Source organism: Dendronephthya gigantea, unplaced genomic scaffold (assembly GCF_004324835.1).
Source record: "Dendronephthya gigantea isolate DGI-Jeju-01 unplaced genomic scaffold, DenGig_1.0 000037F, whole genome shotgun sequence".
Taxonomy (NCBI): Eukaryota; Metazoa; Cnidaria; class Anthozoa; order Malacalcyonacea; family Nephtheidae; genus Dendronephthya; species Dendronephthya gigantea.
This window is the reverse complement of record NW_021163047.1, coordinates 1,291,152-1,315,710: the sequence shown is the minus strand read 5'-3', so window position 1 is coordinate 1,315,710 and position 24,559 is coordinate 1,291,152. Positions and strand designations below refer to the sequence as shown.

Below are 24,559 nucleotides of genomic sequence, written 5' to 3'. Positions count from 1 at the left end.
CACCAAAAATTCAAAATATACTTGCAAAGGTGAGTTTTTGTTACGTGTATGCAACATATGCAACCTAGTTCCCATGCAGGCCCTTTACATTGATTCTGGGTTGGGGTAAAAGGCCCTGGGATCGGCCAGCCGCTTCTGACTTCTGATTGGTTAAATTATTTTTCTAATTTATGTTTAATTAGCGAAATATTTTGTAATTATTCCGAAATAGTACAATTTCAATATCCTTTAAAGCGACAATATTATCCGCTCTACATAACGCCGCCATCAGTTTGAAACTATTAGGCAAAATTTTATGATAATTTATGCTTATTCAAAATATCCGCGAAATGTGGGTATTTTAAACGGCCGATCATAGGGCCTTTCTCTTCTCTGCTCTCGCCCCCAGCCCCAACCCCCACATAAAGTCCCAAAAGGCCCTGGGAACGAGGTTGCAACGTATGTTAACAATTATTCGGCAAGATCAAGCGAGGTGAATAATTGTTTTAAAATAATTTAAAAAGGTGAGTATATGAAAAAAAACGGTGTAGAGATATGTAATACATTTTACAAACATAAACAAATATATTGACAATTTTACGACGATATAATTAAGCATTTAATCTTATGCCAAAAAATTATAACATTTTTTACCGCGAAACTAATTGTATACGCTATTTTTTTCCCTTCTTCGTTAATTTAGGTGCAACATTTACTTTAAATCTACAGCCTGATTTTATAGAGTAATGATCTGAGGTCATGCAGTGACCAATATGAGGCCAGAATTTTCTATGATTCCCATATAATATAATTATAAAGAATTTAGTTGATTTCATAATTATTAGGTTCATATATTGATGATTTTTTACGGTTTTCATGGAATATATCTCAATGCATAGTTCTCTTTTCCACTATATCACTAAATAAAGTTTTTCGACGAAAGAATTTCTTATGCAGCACAAAACAGCAAAAGTTAATGAATTTTCCGCCTTTTTGATAATCAACCCCAACAACGAAGTTTTCCCAGAGTGTGAAAACCATATTCGCCATCAGCTCCTGTGTCTCCAAATCTTAATTCTGTAACAGGTAATGTTTTCCTGTCCGTCAGGTATCCACTATCCTCCCGTAATTCCCGCAAAATTGCGTCGCAGTTGCACATTTTGTTTTTCTCACAGCTATTTGTCATACCACACGCGCACTTGCCACTATCAATTGCAGCTCCACCCCAGTAATTCATCTTTTTACCCTGACGAGATACCCACCACCCATAGGAGTTAGGCTTGAGATAAGTGTAATGACATTCATATCTTATAAACTGTTCGCAATTTTTCGACACACTAATCACAGCCACAATATCACTCATTTTATTGTAATAAGTAACATTTCTTCTGTAAGATCCCGCATTCTCAAAGCCACTGACTTTCGTTCTGGTCTCGCTATCATGCCCAAACTCGGTGACTCCAACTCCTTGTTTTGCACTCATATCACAGTAAACCGGAAACGGTGGCAATTCACGACTGCGGGGGTTAATGGAGTAGATACCACTGGAGAATTCTGCATGTTTTTCTTTCAGTGTTGAGCAAGAGGGCAAGTAGCCTGCAATACAAACGTACAATGCCATGAAAGGTTTAAACATATATACAATCACAACAGCTGTACATAATATGAATCCGTACATACACATTGCAAGACATAATTAAGAATTCTACCCAAAGCCTGGTTCTCATACGCAGGGCCGTAGCTAGATGGCTTAATTGGGGGGGGGGGGTTGAATATTCATCTATTCATGATTATCTATCGCAGGAACAATAGCGTACGAAAGAAATCAATCGGCAATGAATTTAGGAATATACACCCCCTCCCCTGCTCATATTGGCACCGACGGTCGCCAACCGTTTTTAAACACTAGGGGCCTTAAGCATGTAGGATGGGAACACGACGATAGCAACTATTAATACAATGTTTCATTAAAAAGAAATGAATTAAATACCTATGTTAGTTTTAGGCCTGGGTCAAACGTCGTACTTCGCATGCGCCGAACTTAATTGATGTATTAAGTTCTGCAGAAGAGCGACGTTTAACTTGGTTGAGTTCATCAAAAATGAATTAAGTACGGCAAACGCCGTTTGGTGCGGCAAAGCATGTAGCATCACGTGACACTGGGGCGACAGCAAGTCAAACGTTGTTCTTCTCATGCGCCAAACCTAACACATAAATTATTTTAATTATTTTTGCCTTAAAAGTCGGGCTGAGCATATATATATATATATATATATATACAGCCGCTGTCAGCAATGTTGTCCAAATCAAATATATCAATATACCTGTCATGTGACTTATTGGTATGCACCAACTCGAGTTTGCTTGCTATGTAAATGTATCTGTTATGCGGGTGCTTCGCGAATATTGCGAGTTCAATTGCACGAGTTCAATTTGCACGAGTTCAATTGCACAATAAGAGAAGCAAGTTCAAAATGCCGGCACCATACTCGAATGATATACGGTGGCGAATAATATTTCATCGCGTCTTTTATCTACGTACCTATAGAGAAGTCGCCTCACAGCTATATTTGTTTCTATAAAAACTGTTTATCGAACATATTAAACATTTATCAACACTGGTAATGTGAAACCTTGTGTCCTGCATGGGTCGACCAAACCATACAAATACTTTCTTTCCACACGAAGAGTACATCATCATGGATTTTGCAATGAAAGCGAATGAAATGTCCGTGAATATTCAGCAGAGCCAGTTTCTTCTTTGAAATTCCCTTTCATTATTGGTATAAACAATTCAGTTTCGTAGGCGCCCTCATACATGCAATAAAGTTTTAATGAAGGACAGAGAGGAATGTCTGTCTATCTCTCCATGCATAAAATCTTCCTTTGTTTTAAAATGCATATTGTTAATAGCTCAGGTCTAGATTATACGTCGCATTTTAGTCGCGTCGAATGCAATTCGAACAATAGGTAATGAGATGGTAATGAATTTGAATCAAGTTTATCATCTCATTATCTATTGTTTGAATTGAATGCGACACGATTAAATGCAACGTAGGTTTGATGTGTACCTCCTTGAGCGGTTATAAGCTTAAGGCCTAGGTTATACGTCGCATTTTAGTCGTGTCGAGTGCAATTCCAACAATAGATAATGAGATGCATGATAATGAAGTTTAATAAGGTTTATCATTATTATGTACTCTTCGTGTGGAAAGAAAGTATTTGTATGGTTTGGTCGACCCAGGACACAAGGTTTCACATTACCATGTTGATATGTTCGATAAACAGTTTTTGTAGAAACAAATAGCTGTGAGGCGATTTCTTTATAGGTACGTAGATAAAAGACGCGATGAAATATGATTCGCCACCGTAGATCATTCGAGTATGGTGCCGGCATTTTGAACTTGCTTCTCTTATTGTAAACACTGGCCGTGCAATTGAACTCGCAATATTAGCGAAGCACCCGCATAGCAGATACATTTACATAGCAAGCACACTCGAGTTGGTGCATACCAATAAGTCACATGACAGGTATATTGATATATTTGATTTGGACAACATTAGTAACAGCGGCTGTATGTATGTATATATATATATGTATATATATATATATATATATATTTATTGAATTTATCTTAAAATATTGTCGTCGCTACACGGTGTTTCACGCCTGACCTTTTACAGTCAGACGATCTTCAGGCGACAAATACAGGATTGAGTTCAATCATGGTTCAATGTTTGCTTGCGACGCATCTTCAACGGTCTGCTGACGCGCGCTCGCGCGCTTAGATGTTCGCGCCCCATTCTGCGTGCGTTTAAACCGCCCCGCATTAATTGAACTTGTTCCGGTGGCAGCACTTCGAGAACAGTTCGCTTCTTTTGTTCAAGGATTTACTATGGTCTGCTTGTATTATGCATAGTTTTTCTGAAAGGCATCAAGGTTTTTCTGAAAGTTCGGTAACGGCGTTGGGTTGTATCGGGACGACGGTCTAGCATTATTAGGGAGATTTAGCATGAGGACGTGAACGTCAAATACGACGTGAAAATGGCGAATAAATGGCGTGATGCGCCCAAATATGGGCATGCCACGCCACTTACTCGCCATTTTCACGTCGTATTTGACGTTCACGTCCTCGTGCTAAATCTCCCTATTGAAAGGTGTCAGTGGTCGATCAGCTGATAAAGCTCGAAAAGATCTACACGAAATCTTCCACCAACTCGATCTGAAAATAACCGCCGAAATCAACAACCAAACTGTAAACTTTCTCGACATCACCCTAAACCTGAAAGACCAGAAATACTCGCCGTACCGAAAACCAAACAACGATCCCCTCTACATCGACAGCAGATCCAATCACCCTCCATCAATTATCAAACAAATCCCAACATCGGTGAACAATCGAATATCCAACCTGTCATCTGACCAAGCATCCTTTGACTCCTCAACATCATTTTATGAGAATGCCCTCAAACGCAGCAATTACAACTTCAAAATGCATTACCAAACTGACCGCACCATCAACCCCTCGTCACCAGAAAGAGCGCGTCGAAGGAAAATCATTTGGTTCAATCCGCCATACAGCAAAAATGTCAGTACGAACGTTGCACGCAAGTTCCAACAGTTGTTAGACAAACATTTTCCGCAATCATCCCCATTACACAAAATCTTCAATAGGAACTCAATAAAAGTGAGCTACTCCTGTATGGGAAACATAAAAAGCGCGATCTCAAACCACAACCATCGACTACTAAACAACGCACGAAACACAGGAAGAACCGAAAACAACAACTGCAATTGCAGAATCAAAGACAGCTGCCCTCTTCAAGGAAATTGCTTGACGAAGAACATCGTTATAAAGCCGAAATAATACTGACTAAAGACGAAAAGGAGACGAAAGAGTACATCGGAATGACGGCTACGACCTTCAAAGAACGCTACAGGAATCACAAGAGATCTATCAACAACGAACGCTACGCTACAGACACAGAACTGTCGAAACATGTCTGGAAACTTAAGACGAGTGGGAAACCATTCAAGATCAACTGGTCAATTTTGAAACGCGCCACCCCCCGCACTGCTGGTAAAAAGTGCTGCAACTTATGCCTTTCAGAAAAACTATGCATAATACAAGCAGACCATAGTAAATCCTTGAACAAAAGAAGCGAACTGTTCTCGAAGTGCTGCCACCGGAACAAGTTCAATGCGGGGCGGTTTAAACGCACGCAGAATGGGGTGCGAACATCTAAGCGCGCGAGCGCGCGTCAGCAGACCGTTGAAGATGCGTCGCAAGCAAACATTGAACCATGATTGAACTCAATCCTGTATTTGTCGCCTGAAGATCGTCTGACTGTAAAAGGTCAGGCGTGAAACACCGTGTAGCAACGACAATATTTTAAGATAAATTCAATAAATGACTCGCTCTACTTGTAATTAGTATTGAGCACTCTTTTATCCATTACAAACAATTACATTTGGATATATATATATATATATATATATATATATATATATATATATATATATATATATATGTATATATATATATATATATATATATATATATATATATATATATACACCCATTACACACACATATATATATATATATATATATATATATATATATATATATATATATATATATATATATATATATATATATATATACACCCATTTGCAAAAACGTTGGCCGCAGATAGATAGATAGATAGATACTCGAAGTCTAATTAGAATTGCATATGAATACATTTGCATGGGATTTCAATCATATTACACAACATATGCAATTCTAATTAGATTATCTATATATCTATCTGCGGCCAACGTTTTTGCAAACGGGTGTATGGGTGTATATATATATATATATATATATATATATATATATATATATATATATATATATATATATATATATATATATATATATATATATATATATATATATATATATATATATATATATATATATATTTCTGAAGAAGGCTGCGGCATGTGGCCGAAAATTTAAGCTTAGTATATTTTTAATAAAATCTTTTAGTTTTAATTCTGGCCGTGGTAGTTACAATTGTTTCCTATATGTCTTTACTACCGAGCAGTGTGGGAATACTTGTTGGCTATATATATATATATATATATTATATATATATATATATATATATATATATATATATATATATATATATATATATATATATATATATATATATATATATATATATATATATATATACATACATTATGAAGTTCCTTTCTCTCACCAGCTCACTCAATAGGAGTGCCTAGACCTTGGGACCCTAGGAGGCGATTTAAAAGGAGAAAGGAACATACACACAACCCAAGCCATACATCCATCAAAAGCGTTAATCAGCTTTAATGTGAGAGATCGATTTTATATATTGTACCGCCATTTGCAGTTGAGCTGGCAGCTGGCATTTCAAACGCGTTGTTCCATTGTTTGAAACGGTGCGTTGATTGGTTAGAAACGCCTAATTGCTAACAGCTAAAATGATACATTTCCTAGGCTATAAGTAGAAATGTCATATCTAGGAAATGTATTACGTACTGAATTTCTAAACTGCTGCTTATTAACCGAATTGTCTGATTTACAAAATACACATTGCAATATGATAAAGTTCATTAAAGAGGACAGGGCGTACAATGTTGGATGACGAAAAAAATGATGAAAATTTTTCGTCAACATATTCCAAGTAATTCAATAACAAACAATTCGACATGTAAACAGTTTTAAATTCAGTACCGGTAATAGCCTACATTTCCTAGGTATTACATCTCTAGAAATGTCATAGCCTAGGAAATGTATCATTTTAGCCGTTAGCAACGACGCGTTGCTAACCAATCAACGCACTGTTTCAAACAATGGAACAACGCGTTTGAAATGCCAGCTCAACTGCAAATGGCTGTAAATACATAAAATCGATCTCTCACATTAAAGCTGATTAGCGCTATTTTGGATGGGTGTATGGCTTGGGTTGTGTGTGTGTTCCTTTCTCCTTTTAAACTGCCTCCTATAGGGTCCCAAGGCCTAGACACTCGTAATGAGTGAGCTGGTGCATGAGGGAAAGGGACAAATTTACATTCTTAGGTTTGAATATGCCCGTCAAGGGTAAGTATGGTAAACACGGAGAACATTTTTGCCTATACTATTTCCTGTGTTGCAACTCCAAATTTATTTTCGAGCAAATCATGTTCAACGATGTAAAGTCGATAGCTGATGAGTGATGTTTCAAATTTTCGAATACAAACACATGCAATGGTAAAGGTGAAGTGAAGTCACCCATTTACCTGCTGCATGATGTTTCTTACAGTTACAGACTTTTACAGTTTAAGTAAGAGTTAATAATTATAATACTTCACTATAACTAAACCAGTCCTTCAAAACATCAAAGCAGGAGAAAATTGCAGAAATAAGTTTACTAGCTCCCATGCAAAGCACTATAGACGAATGTTGTTTTTCGATTATTGAATTGATGCAGTAATTGCAGTCGACTTTTTCAAAACTCGTTTTTAAGTTAAAACGATGATTTAAAGCCTTAAATAGTCGGTTACGTCTTCGCAAAGCGACATACCATGCAAGCTCATAGGATGTATTCTTACTGCAAACACGAAATAAACAAAGTAGACTAAATTGCTGACGTTTTCATTGTAATACAAACATTTTATCTCAGCCAATCAGCAAGTTCCTAATTTCCAGCCATACTCTTTCAAATTTTGCGCGTGCGCACAAATACCATGACCATTGAATGCCTAACGTTCGCGGTCCATAACATAAGAGAGCTTACACAAACAGGATGGCACCTTTGTATAATGGTGTGTAAGAGAATCTGATGGCGTTGCTTCCGCTTTTGCTAACCATATATATGCATAGATTAGAAAAGCAGAAGCAACACCATTTCTTACACGCCATTACGAAGGTGCCGTCTTGTTTGCGTAAGCTCTCTATAGTATTTGGACGACTTTGTGTTCCGCTATGTTCTGTCACAATACCAGGGTGTAATTCCCAATCTCCGGGCGGAATTATAGCACCCTCGGCTCGGGGATTATTTTACCAATGGAATATATCACTAAAAGTTTTTAAAACTTACCAAAATGCATGTTTTTGACGAGTTGTGTAAGTCTTGAAAGCCTTTTGTCAATGTCAGAAACCTTTGAACAAATATCAATAAATAATAAGCAAGGCACTCCCGTAAGGTTCAGTTTCTACAGTATTTTTAATTCAATTTTAGTTTGGCATTTTTGGTTTTAATGGACTGCCTTTGTGAAATTATAAGGAGTAAAAAGAAAGTTTCAAAATTTGTAGATTTTCTAATTTATAGCATAGTACCTGTTTTGATGTTTATGTTATAATATAAAGCACTGACAAGAACTATAAAAATTATATACACAATGCATAATAAATGTAGGAAGCCTATATGAGATAGGAAATTAGTGGGAAATCTATATCTGCTTCAGAGGAATGCTGATATATTATGATATCCCTTTTGATACCTATTTAATTTAGGAAAGGTTTTAAATTCATCGTGTATGCATGTTAATAGTCCTATTAAAGTCCTGCTTTTTGTTTATTAATATTGTATAAGATTTCTAAAACGTTCAATGCACCTTTATCACCTTTAATTAGTACTAGAAAACACAGCTTGTTTACAAAGCCATTTATTCACATATAGTACATCTGACACAGTAGTTTCTTATTAATACTACATTGTTTAGGAGAAGAAAACTTTTATTTGGCATTTGGTCGGTATTTGTGGTTCCAATAAACAGCTTAAAGTTCTATGTCAATATACGAGATACTGACAGCAGAGCGGGTCGAAGATATCGATAATATAATTATAACTGCTTTCGTCCTTTCGTTTAGTTGATTTGGTGTTGATCCAAGTGTCCCCAAATCCCAATTCAAGCAATAAATACGTATAATTTTAGCTAGGTAATGACTGTAGGTGCATGACTAAAAAAAGAGAATGTGACATTAAAAACGTAGACTTAATATGAATATGAAATTAACAAATCTCAAAATTGAAGGTAAAAAAACAACCAGCATTAGAAACAAGAAACGAAGAGCTCCTCTTCAAAATATCAGCATGAAAAAATAACGAGAAAAGATCACGAAAAATAAAATGTCTATCCTTACCTTCCTTTGACATGCAACTTGTTTACGTTTAAAAATGATTGCATGTATCCACTTTATAGTTACATGACCCAGTATCCGATCGTAACTACTCGTCCCATTTCGCCATTGTTCCGCGATGCAATCTCGTTAAGAATGAATGCCACGTGACTGTATTTACATTGTGGACATCCAGCATTATTCAGTAAAAAAATGGCATGTCATATAAGGCTTGCCACAAAAAAGAGAGGAGGATAAATAATCAAAATCATCATATTTATCTGATTCTTTTGTATAACAACCTTTTTGTCTTTGACAAGAGGTTCCCATGTTTCGTTACTTCTGACATTCACACTGTGATCATCTTTCCGATATACTAGCAAACCACTGACTGCTGGAACGTCCTTTAAATTATTACCATCTTCAATGAGCAGCACCTAAAAATTTTGATCATCTTTTTCATGAGGAATATATCAGAAGACTTCTACCTAATGTTAGTAAATTTTCATGCCTCTAAACACCGAAGATATAATCAAAATGTTCAACGACAGACTAATGGTTGTTTAGCAATAAATCACATGGTGAAATCAAAACCCCGGTACGTTTACACTTACACCATCATTCATCAGTGCCTCGCTCTTTCCGCATCTTCCCTAAAAGGTGAACACAATTTAGTGCACATCAGGCGAAAATTTCAATGTAAATTTCTACCGAAAGTATTCAAATTTTGACAACTGCTTAGTGAAACGACCTTGGAGTATTATACGCGATCAGGGATTCCACAACTTAATATCTTGCATCTGACCGTCCTCACAGGGCGATGCCAATGACAAAAGAGAGCAACAAAAAACTTTTAAAAAGAATGCATAAAATATTCTATTAAAACAGATCCCTCCCTCCCTCGTGATTAATAATTGTTGAAGACCGGCTTGTACGCGATAGCTACCAAACGTTTATTTCAAAGTGTGATCCCGGTCATTAATTCAACCAAATACTATCAGCATTTCAAAAACGCTAGATGCTACACTACACTACAGGAGCCGGTTGTATTAAGCCCGTTTAGCTTAAGCCTTGGATAAAAATTCAAATTATAATTGAGCAAGTCTGCCGTTTCATTCGACAAGCGCACTAAATGTTTTTTACCTTAATACAAAGATACTGTTTACAACTACATATGCATGCAGTGCATAATATTCAACGGGCTTGATACAACCGGCCTTGAAGGAAGCTATATTTGATATAATTGCCTTGACAGGAATGTTTCTATCTCCTTCCAATTTATACCAGGCACTATCACCACTCTCCTCCTCACTTTTATACTCCATACATTTTTCCCAAACTTTACGAGGAGGATTTGATCTGACCCAGAACCAAGCTGATGCATGTTTTGTTATTGTACCACCATTTGTTGCTTGACATTCTTCAAGACAGTAAACATTTCTTCCACCACGTGGTCCATAACATGCACAACACTAAATAATTGTACAGTGTAAAAAGAAAACAAGTAATAATAATCGGATTTCTCTTTCTGTTCTATATTATTTTCGTTTAAAATGCATAATATACAGTTTTACCACTCTTCCGTGTCAAATAAAGAAACATAGGTCTATTCTAATGATCTAAATATATCTGCAACAGACTTGAATTTCTTGAACGTGTGATTGTGACATTATCGTCTAGCAGCACATTTTGGTCTTATTTTTGCTTTTCGTCTCAAAAAAGTATCGGTATTTGAGTTGTTATACCGTTTGAATCACTAACCTGAAAATAACTGGATGATTTTGAAAAATGTCTATATTAGGCCAACCAGATAGTGCGAGGCAGGGTAATTCCGGACTCGGGTCAGGGTGAGCCCCAACAATGATTATTCTGTACATAATTTTGGTGTATTTTATTACCTCGCTCAAGATTTTCCCCATGCACTCTCTTACATGAAACGAGTAAGCGCACATGCAAACGACAAGCGGGTATATATGTTGACGCACGATGCACAATATGTGGCTGCCATTAAGGCTCAACCTTAAATTTTGATAACTCTACACCATGTGAACGCAAAAGTGTACCTATCATATTCATATTAACATTATATAAATTTTCAACATAGACGTCCGACTTATTACTGCGTTCAACGTATAACATACGACACACGCCGTTTATTAACGTATGACATACGATACAGGAGAAAACAAAATCAAACTAAATTAAGACGTGCATATTCTTCTCGTTTAAAAAAATTAACATTGGGTTTCGTTTAAAAAATTAACATTGGTGTACAGACTTATTTTATTCAAGTGTCAACACTCCTGACCGCAAGTTTTAAAACGAAGCGAATTAAGTGTAATTAAATCAATTTTCACGTTAGTATATATATGACAGGGCTCTTCATGTGTTGAGAAGCGACTCGTACCTTGCTTTTCTCGCAACCAAAAAATGCGGTTGAACCTCCACTAGATGTTGAACTGTTTGTCAGGCTGATATAACTGAAAAGGCAATGGAAAAAAAGCATTCACTGACATGACGAGATAAATATCTAATAATCAGACCAATATCTAGTAGTTTTTTACGCAACTCTTTTAATATTCGATTGTTTTTAAATTATAGAACGCAATTCAATTAAACCTGTTAATTTAAGGCTATTTGCCCCTACCCCTCACTGTTGTTCTGAAGATTTCCATACTTCCGTTTTACCATGTTTTACGTACACGTATGTATTAATTATATTAATTATTAATTAGAAAATGATATCTTGCGGCTAATATAATTATACTTTTACGTGCCTGAATCCTCCCGAGAAATCAAGCTGGATTGGAATCAACGGATGGTAAGCAAATCCATTTGGACATGGTTTTTCCAAACAAAGATTCATCATCGTCTATTAAAATTTTAAAAACACATGTTAGAAGATGACATAAAATTTTATGAACAACAGGAATGTTGTTGGATTTATGGAAGTCACTAGCGAGATTACATAATTTGTTATTTAATTTTCTAAAAAAATACCGAAACACTAATTCTACCTTGTGTTTCTTGTGAGGAATAGAATGAAGTTTCTTACCCGCTACAAGGCATAATGCTCAGTGAAAAACATCAAACCGCACTATGTATCTTGTGTACCATTTTTCAATTAAAATAAAAACTTACCCAACCAATTTTCGCAGTGGGATAAGAGTATGGTCCAAATATTGAGCAAGGGAAATCTTTCGAAACAATTTCACCCGTCATCAAATCTTTGACATAAGATACATCTCCAATACCAGGGAAATTGTTTGGACATCCTCCTTGATCGACGATCATCAAATTCTTCAAGACACGTTTGGTTTTGAAACGAAATGCCCTAAGAGAAAAGAATAAAAATATTTTTTGTCCTGAATAATTATAGAAACATGGAGGCGTTCATTCTTTGCTATATATATATATATATATATATATATAGGTATACGTATTGGTGATGTCAAGAAAAATCAACGTGATTTACCAGTGAGCCTTTGTTTCTTTCATGTCATTATCCGAAGCAACTTGAATTCTGAAATCCAAAACAGAAACATCGCCAAACTCACTGGACCAGCGTGGATCACCAAATGGTTGAACAGTTTCATTATTTGATGGGACGCCCCATGTGACAGTGCCATTTATGTAACCAAACAATATATACCCACCACCATCTGTTGTCATGTCACAGTAGACCTACATTGGAAAGAACATAATTTGACGGGTAATTAATAAGAGTTAGATATAGTCGGGGAAGCCGGTTATCTGAATTCACTTTTTCTGGGCAAAGAGGAAACGCTGGAGACGTCAGAATTGGATTGTGTTAGCTTATTTTGAAGTAAATCAATTGTACTGATTGCCAAAAGTTAAGGGTTACCTTTTTAGGTTTTCCTGCATTGAAATTCACCCAATAAAATCCATCTTTCGATTTTGGGTTCTTGTTTAAAATATCCAGGCAGTCGTAACCCGGGTTAAAATATTCACCGGGTGGTTTAGAATCTAAAATATTTTTAAACTGAAAAGGAATACTATAAAACGACATTTAATAATCACCTGCACCGTGAAAAAACGGTACCAATTAAAAAACGATTACCTCAGATTTATTTATTAGACCAATTTACTAGTGGTAATACTGATAACTAAAAACTTGGTTACAACAACCAATTTTCTGGTTCTTTTTATAAAAGAAACTACAGGGTGTCTCAAAAAAAAACGAAAACTATTGAAATCACCCATAACAATGTAATTGTTAGAGTTTGAATGCCTAAGCACTCTGTTGGGATGATATTACAATTCACAAATTAACAAAAATCGAGCAATTTTTTTTGTTCCCCCCCGAAACGAAGTTGCACCCTCACGCCTATATATATATGCTTACTGTCAGTCGTCTTCCAACTAAAAACTTCATCAAATTCAGTACAAACTAATATGGTATCTCTATTTTCACGATCTTTTACCAATTTCAGTTCGCCATGATTTGATTCGGAACAACTTCCTGGATCATGATTTTTTCGGACAGTTAACATCTATAAGATTATTGTAATTTTATTGAAGATATGTACAAAGTTTTTAAAGCGAAAAATCTGTTGATTTTTTTGCATTTACAAGCTCGAAATTGTGGGGGATTTTGCATGCAAAATTTATTTGCTCCGCCACTCATTATGGAAGAAAAATTGATTTTAACATTCCTATTATGGTTCCCCAAATCTAGAAGGTTGTTCTAATAATTATAATTAATAAGTACTAAATTCATTGCCGAGCTTTTATATATACACATATACTAACTCGTTTGGTTTAGGCTTTAGACCCTGTCCACACGTGTCCGGATATTTTTAAAAATGGAGAATTTTTTCTTAAAAAGAGACACAAAACACGCGCTGTTAGTGGCCCGTTATAGACTGGATCCGATTCATGATAAACGTCATCGAATTCGAAAACACCGTTTTCGCCTGTCCACACGTAAACACGAAAACGGTGTTTTCAAAAAAACTCCACTCTGCAGAGCGTTTTTGAAAACCTACGTTTTCGGTTTCCGGTTACGTGTGGACGCAAGACCTAAACGGATAAAAAAACTCCGTTTTTAAAAATATCCGGTTACGTGTGGACGGGGCCTTTAAACTAAACACAAAAAATACCTTTGCATTGAACAAAGATAGCATGAACACCAATGCTGCAGAAAAGATCACGGATTTAAACATCTGAAAGAATTTGATCAGTTATAAATTTAATATGCATCATGTTACTTTCCAAATATACGCGCTCCCGTCCTTAAGCTACAACCCACGCAATATGATATGTGCCACCATCACTTTTCAATGTTGATTCCCTTTCCCCCTTTCTCAAAGTTGTATTTTAACAGTTAATTAGGACTAACACCTCGAATAGTGAAAACCATCCCCACCCAACATTGAAACAGGGTGCGGGATTATGTATAGTGTCTCATTAATTTTGCATAAGATTGTAGGTCTGCCTAATTGCTAACGAAAACGGTCGGTAATTAACCATATCAACATTAGTCGCTGGTGCGGGAAAGGAAATGAGCTATTTTTTATATGTTTCTAAGAATTATGTATAATCAAGTGCAATTTTTTGTTCCTTTATGTCCTGCAAATTAAACGCAAATCAAAAGTTTGATCTCAAAATGCAAATTAAACCCGGGCATCGACCAATCACAACACGCGACGGCGTTATGTATATAATTTTTTTATAGTAAAATTTCATGCAACCCGTCTAATTAACTTGCATTTTCTTATACTATATAAGAGTATTTGTCAGCGCCTCATTGCTGCATATTAGTATTACACTTGTTTCAACTCAAATGCAATCGAATAACAGCAGTCAATGTAATCGAATTTAATTAAGTAGTCAGTTCTCGTTGTTCTCATATTTCAATGACATTAACTTTCAAGCCTGCATGGTTTTTATTTATAGTCGTAATTGTTCGTGAACATGTCAAGATTTCGATGTATTGAACATGCATGAACATGTCGATGTATTGGATGAATGCTGCAGCGCAGTCAACAATGACAATTTTCATACAGAGAATTAATATATGGACAAATTTCCCTCAACAATATTTCACTTAAAATGAATTATCCACGACAATTACGACTGAATCAAACCCATATAGTATGACAAATTACATCGGGCGGCGAAATGATGAAAGTCTCACTACTTGACCTCGCTTCTGTTTAGTAAACAATCCTTTGGTATTCTTCTCCTTTCTGTTTATCATGCCGACATATACTTTATGCGAGTGAGAGAGTAGTGAAATTTAATACATTTTGCAGCCAATCTAGATATGTTTTAGTCTTAAATAAGTTTATCAATGCTGGATCCTTTTGCCTTGAAATAAGATATTACAATCATCGGAGATGGCTCTTGTGAATGATTTCCCAGCATAAAGGTCGTCAATATGTGTTATTATTCGAGTAAATTTTCTTCGTAAAATTCAACCAGAAAATGGCGATCGTTTAATATTGGTAACCTATGACTTATATGATATGAGAGCAAAGCTTTTGTCTGATATCTAGGTTAACAAAATAAAATTTACCTTCACTTCTTTCAGCCAAACGAAAATGATCGAAAAACACCAAAGATTCGAAGCAAATACAAAGTGAAAGTGACCGGTGCGATGTTTTTGAATGCCTCTTGAAATTCTATATTTGTGTCGTTGCAGACAGAAATTTAAAACTCTTCTATTCGCCAATCTCTTCATTAGAAATCACTGACGACGAGTGATTAATTTAGTCATCACATTGACACACGATATTAATCTCGTGTTATCAATTTGGGAGAATAGGTCACCTTGCCAGCGAATGCAGAAGTGCAACCGGGAACGGGCGACGAATGAATAGCCGACAGCGCCAAAGTGAGTTCAACTGCTTTATTTGTGGACAAATAGGACATTTCGCGCGGGAATGCCAATTTCGGTTCCAATCCCCCATTACTCGCCAAGGGCATTCGGGAAACGACCAGGGGCCAACCCACTTCTAGGCCGGGGGTTAGCCCAGTACAACGCGGCCTTGCCAGTACACTGCGTCGAGCCTGCAGCGGTCTTCATAAAGGCGTAAATAGGCGAGCATGAACGAAAGTGTTTAGTGGACACAGGTGCAGCAGTGTCGTTAGTAAGTAGAGAATTTGTCAGTGGGCCCTTAAAGCCATGTTCCTTGAGAGAAAGAGGGATCGGTGGGGAAGACCTGCAGGTTTTGGGATCAACGGACCTGCAAGTTCACTTGGAGACGTCGGTGGTGTCCCATCAATTTCTGGTCGTAGGTATGAAAAACACGTGTATTTTGGGTGCCGATTTCTTTAAGTTGGGGAGGATGGTGGTAGGCCCGTGCTAACCAAGTGTGGAAGCAGATGAAGCTGTGCGTGGCCCGAAAGGGATCCGACGAACCGCGTCACAGCCAAGCGAACCGGTAATTCACCATCACGAGAGATTAGTTGGGCCGCCTGCTCCTCAAGAGGGGACGAACGCGCTACGAAGATCCACCCGCCAGCGTCGACAACCGGACATATCAGGACTATAATCGGAGACGCTCTCAGTTAGAAAGGGGGGTGGTGTAATATATGTAATCGGGGGTATAATTAGTAGGGATTAGGTGCCAGGGGTATGATTGACAAGGAATATGATTAGGTGTAATACGAGACGTGCGATATAGAGAGCTGCATGTGTGTGAACAGTGAGATATTAGAATAATAAAGGTCTGCATGTTGTTAATACTGTGGTTGGTTTAGTAGCGTATAGTACAATGCAAAATGATAACCAATTTATAAATTATTAGATTTATTTTTGGTAAAAGAATTTAGGATGTATTGCCAGGTATACACAGGTATAATTATATGAATTATGACCTTTTGTTGAAATTTGAAAAATTGGGGCCTGGGCACATTGCATGTAGTTTCTTTAAAATTGGAAAATTTTATTTAAACATGTAGCTTATCTTTCAGAGTATGAAGTCAAGTCTATTGAAAATTAAAAACTACATTCAGTCAAATTAACACACTGTCAAATCAACTATCCAATATGTACAACATTTAGAAAGCAAATGCAGTATAATGAGAACAAAAATTGGTCCTTTGGAATGTCACTGACTTCCAAAAAGGAATACAAAAAGGAATACAAAATATTAAATATAAAATGAAGACACAAGACAATTAATTCATCAAGCTTACACCTAGCGAATTATATGCTTTCTTTATACCAAGCATAAACAGCCTCATTCATACACCGATATACGTATAAATTTACTTTTTAAAAGCAACTCGGACAATTAAATTTTGAAAGATAAAAAGTAAGACTCACCAAGTCATTCTTGTGATGTCGAATCTTTTGTTGAGTTGGTTGTTTGAACCATAGTTGAACTTGCTGATGTCAGGTTCGCGTCGCCATGCGCTTCGGGGGTCTCGGAATTTTAAGAATGAAGCAGTCTTCTCACTTTCAAGCTATTCCGAACCTTCGAAGCTGTTCTGAACGGACTGAACCATCAATTCATTCTCTACAAATAGATAGAGACAACCATATACTGATTACACTAGTTGGCGATAAATTGATACAAATGATTTGACACAAATGCTTCGAAAATCACAGCAATACAACTTACCCTCATAAGCTTTCATGTGTTCATTTCCAAAAAATTAATCTTAAAATCGCCTTCACAAATCACAATAAACATAATTTAAACTTGAAACAGACTCGATGAAAGCACAGTTGTCACAGTAGAGAAGGAATGTAAACACTAAACAGTGGTTGTATCTGTGACTGTGATTCTGTGTTTGTATTTCGTGCGCGTGGGTTTCACACACACCTCGCGACCTCGCGACATTCTTATTGGTTAAAAACGCGTGACGTTTCAGATCACTGATCTGTATACACAAGTCTGTATGGCAGATATTCAACAACCCATTCTTGCAAAAGTAAATCACAACGTCTATAAATTCCCTTAAATTTATGTCTTCTGTGATGTTTGGAGTTTTTATTATTGGTATATAAGCTGAAACGCAGGCCAAAGATAATAGAGGAATTTGAAGCGAAAAGTTAAATTTAAATGCGATGGAACAGCGGGAAATTTCCTGTGACTTGTGTAATTTGTAAGGCTGACGCTTTGCTCGACGCACTAAAATACTATAAGTAATAAATCAGGCCAATCAAGCATATTGTATATGCAGTTTATAATTTAAAGGTGTGTTGTATAAAACACCAAACGATGTCTTTCTTGGATGGGTCAAGGTGTGCTGTCAAACCCAACAAGATGTGTTTTCGGTGAAAAGGTGTGTTACTTTACTCTTAATGAGCAAAAGGAAAGGTGTGCAAAAGGAGGTGTTCTCGCTAACACACGAAGGTGTGTTTCCGTACACATGAAGGTGTCACGTTTGCGTACACACAAAGGTGTGTTTCCATCACACCAAGGTGTTTCCATCACACGATGGTTGTGAGCTAGCTACCTCTGTAGCTCACTGGCATCGCAAAAGCGTAGGTTTGATTCCTGCCAGAAGGCCTATAGTTGACTCATTGCCTATATTTCAGATTGAAAAACAAGCATCACAAGCCGTAAAGCGTAAAGAGCAATGCGCAAACAACAAATATACCATATTCGTCCTATGACTATTTAACTCTTTCCAGTGAATTCAAAACAACATTGTAACATGTAACTGCTTGCAGAACCCGTGAGCTGCTTGCATTATACACATGCAACTCTCAATTCACTTGTAACATAATTTTGGAATTTTAGATATTAAAAAACATACTTCACCCAATGCGAAATGATATTACCCTCGACTTTACCCTCGACTATATGCTCGACCTCGCCCTCGACCCTCGACTTACTACACTCGACCAAAACCCAAACTCGCAATAAACCTTTCTCATGATGACGTGAAACGCGGAAAGTCTGATTTTACACTTAATTCTACACACCTGCATGTTTTTTTGTGTCTGTGGTTTGTTTTCGAACCGCGAAGGTTTTTGTGTTTTTATGTTAAAAATGCATGTTCAAATCCTCTCAGTTTACCTTCCATCTCCCACAAGAACACATAATATTTAAGCAGTTCCTAAAAACTATTAAGGAAGATACACAAAAGAGAACATTCAACATGAAGAAAAGTCGTTTTTGCTCAGGATAACTAGCGTAATTGGTTGAACTTTTCAACAGTCATGCTTGCCGCAGAATATTGGCAAGTTTTGCCCAGCACGAATCATCATTATATTAGCTCCACTGCACAATCAATAACTAAAGCAATCTTTAACTTTACCTGATTGACTGCCGTTAAACCAAAAAAATTCCGATCCTACCTTTCATAATTGAACTTTATTTGTTTTGTCTGCAGGTTTCATCTGCATGCAGCTGTAATATCTAATTATGTGCTAGTATGAAATAACTTTCTAACACGTTTCTAACACTTGCTTAAACAACTGTACTTAGAAAAAAATTGAGAATAAACCAAAGGGAAGAGTTTGATTCTCTAATATATAATTCTCTAATATATAGTTACCGGCCATTTGACGAATAATGCAGGGGCGGGCAAAGTGGGTTCACCCCCCCAATATTTTGCAGACCGAACGTTTGGGTGACTATGTCACACATGGCGGCAATCGACTGATGCATTTATTTTCCATGATCCCCCGCCAGTATAGAAATGCTTGCTCCGCGATCCCTGGGTATGTGAAGAAAATTTAGCCATGTTCTTCGTCGTATGTCATGTCAAGAGATCAGGTGATAAGCCTCGTTACTATTTATTACCATCTCAATAACTATTGGCCTAGTTACATGCATGTGACGTGTTCGTAATACAACTCTATCTAAACCCGGGCTAGGCCGTTCAAATTTAGTTTTTATTTTTATCGAATATGGTTTTGCGTGTAAGAACGAGTTATTCGCAACGAACTAAATACGGCTTTTGAAAGTTTCCAAGATTTGGTCTGCAATGAATATGGTCTGCTCTTTGTCCGCTTCACTTGACTACTTTGTACTTTGTCCTCCAATTCGGAATCTGCTCCGCTTTAGTTTACTTGAGTCGCCAGTAAATGTCAATAACATATATTTCAAATTATCTTCTTGTAAATCACAATTCATGATTGAAAACATTTTAACTGTTACTCTTGCCGCAAAATGCTTTCAAGTTTTACACATAATTCAACGAGTCATGTTGCTAAAGCTCCACAGTCAATAAGTAAAGCAATCTTTCACTTTGTATGATTGACTGCCGTTAAACAAAAAAAATCGACCCCCTCTTTCATAATTGAACTTTGTTGGGTTTGTCTGGGAGAGCGTTTATGAGATCGCGTTTTATCTGCACGTAGCTATGATATATTTAGTGGCAAGATAATTGACTAGCGACGTCAAGCTAACGGCGTCGTAGATCGTAACCCTCATAATCGACGTTGACGTTGGGTCGCAATGAAGCTTTCGATGAGAGGATCCGGATAATTAAGCCTCATTATCATCTGAATAACGTAATTGGTAAATATTTTAAACAGTCTTCCTGGGCGCAAAGTGTTTTCAAGTTCTACCCATCAAGTCTTTATTACAGTCGAAGATTTTCAAAAATTGCGCTATAGTTATGTGGAACAAATTATACGCTAACCCGTCACCAATCACCTTTCTTCATGTTGAATCAGTTTTGCCAGGAGCTCTGACCCTCTGTTCGATTATTAAAGGAAAGAGGCTTTTTTGTTTAACGACAGTCAATCAGGTAAGGATTGCTTTAGTTAATGATTGCGGGGTTCCACAAGCATGATTCGTAGGACTCATCTTCACACGCGAAAACCCGAAAATTTCAGTCTTGTGTGAAAACAGCGCTAATCTGAGCCGTGTTTAATGCAATGTCAATAGGTCGTTGGCGTTGAGACGCAAGGAAAGTTTCGTCACGAGCCATATTTGTGGCCGGAACTCGATAAACAATAGCTGAAGCAAATTTCCAACTTATCTGATTGACTGCCGTAACACAAAAGAAAAAATACTGTTCGTTAATTCTTTTATAATTGAATTTTGTTTGCTTCGCCTGGCAGAGCGTTTCTAAACATAGTCAGGACACATCAGTTTATCTAAGTTGTTTTATCCAGAGCCTTTTTTATTTGGCAGATAATGTTAAAGCAATTATGCGGTCATAATTTTGGACCATCAACCATGGCTAATTTTGATATCGTAACCATGGGAATCCGTTTCGTGCGAGAAAACCCAACGAATTCGAATATGGTCGCAAAATAGTTCGGTCCGGCGTGAACACAGCATTTTAATGACAATGTGAATTGCATTCAATGCAATTACAATAGACGTCGACGTTGAGCGCCGTCAAGTTTGGAACCCCACAATCAATAACTAAAGCAATATCCCACTTCACCTGATTGAATGCCGTTAAACAAAAAAAATACCGTCTCTTTCATAATTGGACTCATTACCATTTATTATACCATCTCAATAACTTTTACATTCCATGAGACCACAATGCGACGACATTTACCAGGGCCATGCCGTAAGTCGTTAGAATTCACTTTCAATTGACTGCCGTTACACAAAAGAAAAATACCGTTCGTTAACTCTTTCATATTTGAATTTTGTTTGCTTTGCCTCGCAGAGCGTTTCTAAACATAGTCAGGACATACAGCTTACTCTTACACGTTGAGCGCCGTGAAGTTTGGAACCCCACAATCAATAACTAAAGCCATATCCCACTTCACCTGATTGAATGCCGTTAAACAAAAAAAATACCGTCTCTTTCATAATTGGACTCCTTACCATTTATTATCATCTCAATAACTTTCACATTCCACGAGACAACAATGCGACGACATTTACCAGCGCCATGCCTAAGTCGTTAGAATTCACTTTTCATACGTTTGCTTAGGCGAAAGAGCATATTCATCACCAGCAAACATTACTATAGTAACGACATGTAGCAAGTTTACAAAAATTAATCTGTTCAACTCAGTGGCGTAACTATATATAACGATATTCGGGGGGGGATTGCTCATATATTCAGTATTGCCCGACGGATTTCTATTGTGAGCTATTGCACTTACAAAGGTAAACACCCCCCGTATCATCGCTCTAGTTAAGCCACTGGTTTAACTTGCCAATTGGTCCCAGAATCTACCTACTTGCTGCGGAACAAAATAGGTTGGTTAAATTAATAGACTCGTGCCACGTAGTAATTTGTAAATTCAAATTATCATGTCCACTTATTAGGCCTGGTTCTGATATATATATCACCAACGGTCAACTTTGCCCATTGTTGGTGATCACTGATAAATGAAGTACTTTGTTTTTTGAATACATTTTCTTCGTCACTGACCACCAACAATATTTATCAACGACCGTCCATGACACATCAGAACCAGACTTTAGCCGACTTTAATCTTCCACTTCACATGATTGACAAAAAAAAGTTGAACAAAAAACGCGTGAACCGACCGTTTCTTCCATATGTGAATCTTTATCATTTCTCTATGCAGAGCATTTCTAAATCTATTATCCTGTTTCCAATTGTGGACCTGGAAGGTAGAACAGAAGGTTAACAGCCAGTATACGAAATAATATCACGTGCCCGATTTTTATTGAATTCCATGAAATCATTTCATGCGCTGCTAAAGGTATTGAGCGACATATTTCCTCCATTTGTAAGTCTTAGGATAACTTTTAATTGCTTTCACACGTTATACCCATCACAAGGCATAATGCTGTCATTTCACGGTCGATAACTGAATCAAAACACTCTTCCACTTAGAATGATTGGCTGGTGTTTAATTTGAAAATACCAGTTTGTACCTACCGTTTCTTTCATAACTGCACTTTGAACTTCAGTTGAAAGCTCTTGCGAAAGCGACCATTTGATTTCCGGTATACATGCAATCCCTATAAAACACAGCATTTCATAAGCACAAATCAGAACATCACGATGTCGTTTATCATTTCCCTATTTGTGGTGAGTTGTTTATTTCTGCTCACTCCAAACGTGGAGTCACGAGTTCCATTTTGGCAAGAATCAACCACCGCAGCACCAGTTAAAACACAAGAGTATTATGACAGTAAGTTGTCAGCCTTTTAGGGATAGCTGGGAATTGCGAATTTGCGATAGGCAGCTCTGACAGATCTGATGATGATTAGTCGTCGTGATAATTATGAGAATTACTACATCGGTGTTGTGTATTCAACAACGGTAACTGAGAATTTACAATTATTGCCTGCTCCTGCATAAAGCTGCGAAGAGAATTGTTGAATTGTTAACGTGTACAGCAATTTACCTATAGCGAACATACGTGATATGTTTCTTGCATTTTAGGCTTCAAGGCAATTCCAACGAAGGAAGAAACAGCTGAAAAGTTGATAGAAAATTTCTTTGAAATACCTGCGAGTGACGTCGCCAAAAGACGTACCCGTACTAAAGTGGAAGATACAGTGGTGATTTTGGATTCATCTGGATCAGTCGGAAATTGCGAATTTGATAAAGGAAGAACAGCTCTGAAAGATATGATGATGATTAGTCGTGATAATTATGAGAATTACTATGCTGGTGTTGTGTATTCAACAACGGCAACTGTGAATTTTCAATTTTTGTCTGCCTCTGAAGCTGCTAAGAAAATGGATGAATTTTCGTACGAGGGTGGAGACACGAATACTGCTGACGGGCTTAGTAAAGCTTATGATTTGATCTTTGATCCAAATTCTGGTAAGATTACGATGTAGCAGCTCTTTTTGAAAAAGAGAACATATTAAATGGTATTTTTAAATGACATATTTTATAAGACAGTTGATAAAAACACGCAAATCTCACATTTGCCAGCAAATTTAATAATGAAGTGGCAGGAAAATTTTATACCTCATAACGGTGGTTATTCGCAGCATTTTAGCAATATCAAACATGGCGTAACTAAAAGTATAATTAGAGGGAGAGAGGGTGAATATTCATATATTCAGTTCTGCCCGACGGATGTCTATTGTAAACTAAAGCACTCAGGAAAGAAATCCGTAGGGCTGAACTGGTTATATGAATATTCACCCCCCTTTCCCCCCATAAGGATCGTTCTAGTTACGCCACTGACGGTAATTCTTGGTGAGTAGACTTTTATGTACATGTATTTTTGAAAAACTAATTATTTCTCACTGAATTTCTTCCAGGAAGCCATTTTCCTTCGAAAAAGATGGTGTTTCTAGTAACAGACGGGCAGTCGAACGAAAATCAAGATCAGACAATACCAAATGCTGAAGATTTGAAAAGTGCCGGTGTTCAGATCTATGTCGTTGCAGTAGGTGACTTCACTAATGGCATCAACGAGATAGTGGACATCGCGACTAGGCCTAAAAAGCATCTGTTCCGAGTAAAAACGTTTGGGGACTTTCTAGACGTCGTTAAGCTTGTTGTCAAAAGAGTTGATCGTGATACTTACGAAGTGGTTGGAGACATTCCTCCTCCATGTTGAAAACTTCATGCACCGGCTGATGCGGCTTGCATGCACGATACTTTCATGT

General features: G+C 37.0%; 2 protein-coding genes across 2 annotated transcripts; one reads left to right on the top strand and one right to left on the bottom strand.

The window, feature by feature from the left end:
* Positions 1 to 612: 612 nt before the first annotated feature.
* On the bottom strand, positions 613 to 15,727 carry LOC114526145. The gene is made up of 13 exons (XM_028547663.1): positions 15,646 to 15,727; positions 14,228 to 14,290; positions 13,471 to 13,618; positions 12,970 to 13,091; positions 12,580 to 12,788; positions 12,246 to 12,438; positions 11,882 to 11,976; positions 11,512 to 11,584; positions 10,352 to 10,576; positions 9,719 to 9,757; positions 9,407 to 9,541; positions 8,083 to 8,143; positions 613 to 1,575 (listed from the first exon to the last, which is right to left on the bottom strand). The coding sequence occupies exons 2-13, from the start codon at positions 14,288 to 14,290 to the stop codon at positions 980 to 982; spliced, it is 1,959 nt and encodes a 652-aa protein (XP_028403464.1). The 5' UTR covers positions 15,646 to 15,727; the 3' UTR covers positions 613 to 979.
* A 4,144-nt stretch (positions 15,728 to 19,871) lies between these two features.
* Positions 19,872 to 24,540, top strand: LOC114526112 (collagen alpha-1(XIV) chain-like; the record flags this gene model as incomplete). Its single annotated transcript, XM_028547614.1, has 3 exons — positions 19,872 to 19,911; positions 23,373 to 23,759; positions 24,209 to 24,540. Coding segments are annotated over 3 exons (729 nt in total), but the record flags the coding sequence as incomplete, so codon positions are not given.
* Positions 24,541 to 24,559: the final 19 nt, after the last annotated feature.